A 7,665-nucleotide genomic window follows, 5' to 3' on the forward strand; every position below is an offset into this window, starting at 1 on the left:
GCGTCTTTTGCCCTGGCTACCCTCTTTGTTTACATTAGGTTCACCATGCTTGGGAACATAATCTCATCAATGAGAGAACCCAATCATTCCAGCAAGATACTATCTGCAGAGAATTCCAGGAAATTTGTGTCTGTGATGAAAGAACACCAGATTCTCATCAAGTAAGATTAGTATATTGTAGGATGTTTGTAGATGATTGATGGTTACTCATGATGAGGAATGGGCAATGGCTTTACAATAAAATCCTTCATTGATGCAGATTCACTCGTGAAACAATGTCGTGTTTTGAAATCACAGCCACTTTGGTGGTGACCTATGCTTCAGTCAGTGCAGTTCTACTGATAACTCTGTTTTTGAAGGTACAATTATAGTAATTTTTCTACTCTGCAGCAGTGTGGCATGTAAACCATCCACCTCACATATGTACTGAACTCAATTTCATTGTTTTAGACTAACATAAGTACAGTTCTCAAAGTGAAATTAGCCTCCTCTAGTATCTTGGGCATACTTTGCTTGATGATGAGTTGTTACTGTGGAGAATTATTATCGGATGTGAATACAGTGCTACAAAATGCCATTTACAACACACCATGGTATACATTTTCCATTCCCTTGAGGAAGCAAATTATCACATTCATGATGCAGAATCAAATCACGTTTGACATGAAATCGTTTGGTTTGTTTAAACTATCAGTAGCTGGAATTGCAACAACATTCAAACTTTACTACACTTGTATTCAGGTTCTAATAAACCGTGTAAATCGTGTTTAATAACTTGAAAGTTGAAACACCTAGAACTATAATATAGGATGTCTGGAGCTATGCCTTCTCAGCTACCAACTGCTAGTGCAAGGCAGCAAGGGCGTGGCCAAACAAGGAAGGCGGGGCATGTTGCACTGACGTCAGGTATGCTCCACCTTTTTGTAGATAAACTGCCCTTCAGAGGTGGAGCTAAATCGATACAATTATACATTTTTCTCTTTCTGCATTCGTATTATAAATTGCAACACCGAGTAGATATTTTTCAATAACATGGTGAAAAATAGGTAATTAACATCCAAAGTGTTGAATGCTCTGAGCTGAAACGTTAATTGGCATCTGGTCATCACTGTGAGCAACAGTTTTTTAAATTTTAACGATCTTCTGTACCATTTCACATTGTAAAGTTGCAGCAATATATCGGAATTCTGAAAGAGAAATAATTTTAATCACAAATGTGCTGGTTTATAGGAATCAGACTCGTGGAATAAGTTTTTGAAATACAACTTTCATAACAATTTATTCCATAACTGACAAAGGAACCACTGTAAATGACACACCTCTGATTGGAAAGGAAATACTTACAATTTTCGAGAACCCATAACTAGAATTTCAGCAGCCCAAATTGGGCGAAACATTGACATCCCCCCCCCTCATCTTCTCCGCCATCACTGATCAGAATAATTTCATGAAGAATAATTTTTTAGTTTTTTTCATTTGCATCATCATCATCAGCCAAAATTTCAAGTGGTAAAGTGGCATTTTTTGATTTTTGGTAAATTTTTGATAAATTTAATGCAATTGGGGCAGAAATGTGAAAAAATTACCTAAAATATAAAATTTATTTTGAAAGATGAAATTCGGTTCACATCCTATTTTAAATCAATTGAACCGATTGGAAACGATTTCACCCTGTTTTGAGCAGCTCTCAAGCATCCAGATGATTTTTGAACGATTAAATTTCTACAAAATTTTACACAATGAAATTGAAAAGCTAAAATGTACATTTTTCTTCAGCAATTTCATAGATGGCAAATGACAATTTTTAAAAATGCACTTCAGAACTCGGTGGAAACCAGTTTTTTTACAAGAGAGCCAGAAAAAAAAATTCAAAACAAAAAACATTTCAATTGAAATCAATTATTAAATCTCGATTGAGACTTTGACAATTTTTTTTTTCATCATAATAAAAAGACTACATTCCGAAGCATTTTGGTAATGAAGCAAGATTTTCTGCAATTTTTGCATAAAAATGAGGCTTTTGTGCAATTTTTGAAAAAAATTGACTTTTTGGATTTTTTGTCAAGAAAGCAAAAATTTTTAGCAAATAGAAATTTGGAGAAAAACGAGAATTTTTGTAAATTTTTGGTAAACAGCAAGATTTTTAGGAAACTGTTGGAAAATAATGATACTTTTTTTAAATTTATAAATAGAGGAGAAGGTACAATTATGGACCCAGGTACAAATATGGACCCCCCCCCCTGGGTTTAGTGTACAACCACTAGCGCTACGGTCATGCTGGGTACTAAAAATTATACTAGTAGTGTAGTATCGAAGATCGATGTACTTATTTCGGATCCATGCATACTTGGGTGTCTCTCATCAGCAATTGTTTTTTTTTGCGCATTTTTTCTTGCCAATGGAAAATTTTACAAGTATTTCATTCAGTAATTCATCAACTTCAAATAAAGTTTGGAAAAAAAATTATTAGCGAAGTAAGTAGCTTACAATGTGTACTTTCAAAATATACTTTCATATTTGCCTGTACTTCAACTGATTTTCATAAGTTTTTTCATTTTTCATAAACTGAGCCGATTTTTTGCATGAGTATAAATATGGACCCCTAAATTTTTTAACCTAATTCTGATTCAATATTTTTTAGAATATCGAGAAAAGTGTTATTAACAAAGAAGACAAGTTCAAAGTGTCAAAATGGAACCATGATTTTTTCATTTTTCATAAACTTGGCCAATTTTTTGCATGGGTATAAATATGGGCCCCTAAATTTTTTTCATCTAATTTTGATTGAATGGTGTTTAGAATACCGAGAAAAGTGTTACTAATAAAGAAGACAAGTCCAAAGCATCGAAAAACATCTTTAAATAAATTTTTGTTCAATTTTCTGAACTTTTTATTCATTTTTTGAGGGGGGTCCATATTTGTACCATTTTATGTCACTTTTCTAAATTTCAAATTCCTCCGTGAATTTTCAGCACAAAAAAATAAATTTTTTTACACAATATACTAGAGTCCTTGGCCTTTTGAATGGTATACTCGAAAAAAATTTTTGATAATTTTTTTCTACCCTTTAAAGCCAAAAAGCTAGAGGGGGTCCATATTTGTACCTTCTCCTCTAAAAAAAGTGTTTTGGAAGAAAAATTTTGGAAAAAAGTGAGACATTGTCAAATATTGCAGAAAAGTAAGACTTTTCAGCAATTTTTGGAAATTGAAACGAGACTTTTGGGCAATGGGGGGGGGGAGGGTGGCGAAGCGGGGCATTTGGATTTTGTTCAAACAAGCTATGGCAATTTCAATACTTTTGGGCAATTTTGGTGAAAACCGAGACTTTTTGTAATGCTGGAGGCTTCAGAACTTCCCAAAACGGTTCAAAATCGTTTCCTCAACTACATATTCGTATTGGGGTGTCGAAAATAGAGTTCCAGATTTTCAGGTCAATGTGGTGAAATTTTGAATGTTTCCCCTAATTTTTGGGCCCAAAGATTTAAAAAATTCATTAATAGTTGAAAAATTCAAGTCATTGTTTGAAATTTTTGCTGGTGATATATTTTTGCCAGTTATTTCAATTTAACTTTGATTTCGGTTTAGGAGGTTTCAGCTCATTTTTCCTCCCCAAAAATCACATTTCCATTCAAATTGGAAGCAGTCATTTCACCTCGAGTGGTTTCCTTGCTTCCGAAAATCAAATTTCACCATTTCCATGCCACCGCCAACAAATTTGATCATCAATACACATACATTCAGTCAGAAATCATACTTCATGTGTCTAACTGGAATTCCTCCCTGGAACGTGGCATTTTTGGAGACACCAATTTTTAGCTGCTTTAAGTTCTCAATTCTTACTTTTTTTGCGAGAAATTTAAAATTAATGCAGAAAACTTGGAGATTTGCCGAAGATCTCCGGTTGGTTTGAAATAATGGTAAAATCTGGTTTTAAAAAGTCAATAGTAAGGTTAAGAAAAACATGTTAATTAATTTTATTAAAAAATTTACAGCGTCGCAAGAAAATCATCTCAAGACTCGACCATTTCTGATTCTCGTAAAAACTGATTTTTTAAAAAATTAAAAACTATTTTAGAACGAATTAAATTTTCTAAAGAAGATTATAAAAAATGTTTTTTTCAAAAAAAAAAAAAAAAAACAACAACTTTTGCCAGTGTGGGAGCTGGAAACCAACAAATATTTTCTTTTTTATAAGAGTAAGTAGATAAATAAACTCACCACATGATGTAAAATTTCCCCAACATAGCATTCGATACAGAATAAACAAAATGTCACCATACTCATGCTCACGATTTTTAACTGATACATATAGTCTCCAGATCCCTGTTCATAGATAAATTCGGTATCATAAAATTTCCCTTTAGATTCAAATCCAGTTTCATAGAGCATCTTACCATCAGAAAAATCGTAATCAAAATAATAATACAACTGAACACAGCAGCTGTGCTGGTATCCACGATACGAGTACAACAGGCGATCACATCGTACGTGAACCTATAAAAAATATATATACACTCTAAACTTCTACAGATTTTCAATCACAAATACACCATCATCACAAGCAATCAACCAACCTGTTCAGAAACTGATGATACTTGATCACATCCCTCAACTCGTCCACAACTCTATCGTCAACTTCACTTCGAATTTTACGATACACTCGATCATCGTAATTCCAATTCCGTCTAAAATCTGCTGCGGAATCCGAATCAACAAACAAAACTTGCTCGTTAATCCTACGTATTTTTCTTGTCAAAATATTACAATGAGCTTCCAACACGACGATACAATACAGCAGGAAGAAAATCATGCACACGACCACCGAACAGACCACCGATCCGGAGCATAGTTGGAGTACAATAGTAGCAGCGTATTTCGGCACACTGTCGATCTTCCAAGGATACGACGATAGATAAATCAGAGTCGAAGGCGATCCCAGATCAACGTTGGTAAACGAAGCGTTCATAATGGGATAGACGATTATTCCGATACAACTCAATGCGATAATTGGCCCCAATACACCGGCCAATTTCCTAAGCCTGGTATCGGTCTCGTTGAAAAATTCATCTCCGGCGAATTCGTACGATACTACGTTGCGATAGAATTGCTCGAATATACCTTCGTCTTGGCGAGCTTTCAGTAGGAAAATCGTTGCTACCAAGGTGGCTATCACGTACATCGAGTTGTCCAGAACGTACAGCAACGAGTGTAGCGTTTTGTAGCATATCAGTTGGCCTAAAAATAAGGCTAGGAAAACGGACAGGAAAACCAATGTGTAAGGACGTTCGTATTTTTTCCGTGTGGGGTCCATGAAGATGCCGAATGGGATGAAGATCAGTTTCAAAGATATCACCGTGATTTTTCTGGTTATTTGAGATGAAGTGGCTGAAACTGAAAGTCAATTGGAGTAGGTACTTTTAAAACTACAGCTTGAAAGTCCTGCATAAGTGCACATGATAATAGGAATAATCGCACCCCCTTCAATTTGGTATTTGGCCTAAATTTGATTTATAAAAATTCACTAAAAATCAAAAAATACACTTTGGCACTCGAAATTTTGACTTGTGATGAATTTTAGCTTCGTCCAGTTCAAAAAATTTCGCACGATTCCTAAATAGCCCAGTCAATATGCAATTTGACCCAAACATAATTGCAAACAAAGGTTTTTTTGGTGAATATTGTCTAGGGTGGTGTGCTGAATAACATACTAAAAGTCCCGCCCCTACTCCACGAGCTAACACCCCCCCCCCCCCACAGTGGATCAAAGCCCCCCAAAATCAGTTTTTCATCAAGAACTCCTGAAAAATTGAATTTTGAGTCAAATGAGCCCAGTGATCATTTCATCTCCTTCCCAATACTTATCAAATGAGCTATCGACCAACTCCCTAGCCTCAAGGGGGGAGGCGCTACGACCCCTCAAAGTGACGCGATTTCAATGATTTTACATTTTATGATTTGGGACTTGTAACCTGTTCTAATTGATAAAATGAAATCAAACTTGGGGAATGGGATTCTTTTGGGAGCTAGAGTTGACCTCTGGAGAGTAGGGAGGGTCAAAGTTGAAAATTACAGAAAGGCGATTTTTTTGGAGGGGCATAACATGACCCCAAATGGATGAAAAGGGTCCAAAATCATACCATCGAACAGTACCATATCTGTAATCAACATATCCAAATTTTAGCTTCCTAGGTCATCCCCACCTCTGTTTAAGAAAACCCGAAAATAGGGGCAAAATAATGGGATTTTTAGCTTAATTCCGCTTTAAATGGGTCGGGGATGACCAAGGAAACTAAAATTTGGATATGTTGATCACAGATAGGGTACTGTCCGATGGTATGATTTTGGACCCTTTTCATCCATTTGGGGTCATGTTATGCCCCTCCAAAAAAATGACCTTTTTGTAATTTTCAACTTTGACCCTCCCCACTCCAGAGGTCGACTCGATCTTCCAAAAGAATCCCATTCCCTAAGTTTGATTTCATTTTATCAATTAGAACAGGTTACAAGTCCCAAATCATAAAATGTAAAATCATTGAAATCACATCACTTTGAGGGGTCGTAGTGCCACCCCCTTGAGGCTAGAGAGTTGGTCGATAGCTCATTTGATAGGTATTGGGGAGGAGATGAAATGATCACTGGGCTCATTTTACTCAAAATTCATTATTTCAGGAGTTCTTGATGAAAACCTGATTTTGGGGGGCTTTGATCCACTGTGGGGGGTTAGCTCGTGGGGTAGGGGCGGGGACTTTTAGTATGTTGTTCAGCACACCGCCCTGGACAATATTCAACAAAAAAACCTTTGTTTGCAATTATGTTTGGGTTCGCCCATTTCTTTCTGCTATTTGCCTGGGATAAAAGCCAACTTTTTTCTGGCAAGTTGGCTCTTTAGAACGTACCTTTTAAGAAAAAAGTTGTTCCAAAGGATCAGTTGAGGAGGGGGGGTGCAATTGCTCCATATATCATATGGTGGACTATGAGATTTCAATCTTCTATTAATTTTCAATTTGAAAATTTACTTACCATTTCTCAGAGGAGTTAATCTCGAGTATTCTATGATCTCATTTTCCATAGTGAAGTCGTAGGCCATTCAACAAACTTGTCACCAAAAAAACTACATATCTAGTTTTTTAAAACTGAAATATTTTAATAATCGACTCACAAAAACATTTTATCGCATGTGTTTTTATTCTTGCTTAATTACAGCCCTTTCATTTTCCTACTTCGTTTCAATTTTAATTCACGGTTATCGGTATAAGGTGTCGAAATACCTAACTATAGCGATACTATCCTAATTAAACAAGCAGGCCACAAACCGTTGAATTATTAAAAAGTTTTGAGGTATCAAAACACTCGACGCTGATTCAGAAATAAATCAACACAATTTTTTTTTTTTTATAAATAGGTGACGATATATTTAAAATATGCATATACATTTAGAGGACAAAAAAATCTTACCCCCCCCCCCTCCGTGACTCTCGAGGCTCAAATACAGATTACGTGAGGTTTAAAATGATACAATTTCTCATCACATTAATTTTTTATCTTGCACTTTGAACAAAAATTGCAGAATTGAGAAGCATATTTTCGATATGTATGCGAAAAAACTCAACTCTATGGTATACATATTGAATGCTTTCAACTTGAATGGGTAATGGGTTAGTTCCA

The 7,665-nt window shown here is 35.5% G+C and overlaps 1 protein-coding gene across 1 annotated transcript; it reads right to left on the reverse strand.

Moving 5' to 3' along the window:
- Nucleotides 1-965: 965 nt before the first annotated feature.
- On the reverse strand, nt 966-5,427 carry LOC135846815 (uncharacterized). The gene is made up of 3 exons (XM_065366107.1): nt 4,575-5,427; nt 4,395-4,494; nt 966-1,187 (listed from the first exon to the last, which is right to left on the reverse strand). The coding sequence occupies exons 1-3, from the start codon at nt 5,309-5,311 to the stop codon at nt 966-968; spliced, it is 1,059 nt and encodes a 352-aa protein (XP_065222179.1). The 5' UTR covers nt 5,312-5,427.
- Between the last annotated feature and the right edge of the window lie 2,238 nt (nt 5,428-7,665).

This window comes from Planococcus citri, chromosome 5, assembly GCF_950023065.1.
Source record: "Planococcus citri chromosome 5, ihPlaCitr1.1, whole genome shotgun sequence".
NCBI classification, from domain to species: Eukaryota; Metazoa; Arthropoda; class Insecta; order Hemiptera; family Pseudococcidae; genus Planococcus; species Planococcus citri.

Coding starts and splice junctions, on each gene's coding strand:
- LOC135846815 (XM_065366107.1), bottom strand. CDS start 5,311: ATGGACCCCACACGGAAAAAATACGAACGTCCTTACACATTGGTTTTC. Junction 4,495..4,574: donor TATCATCAGTTTCTGAACAG/GTTGGTTGATTG, acceptor TATTTTTTATAG/GTTCACGTACGATGTGATCG. Junction 1,188..4,394: donor TGATTACGATTTTTCTGATG/GTAAGATGCTCT, acceptor TTTCTCTTTCAG/AATTCCGATATATTGCTGCA.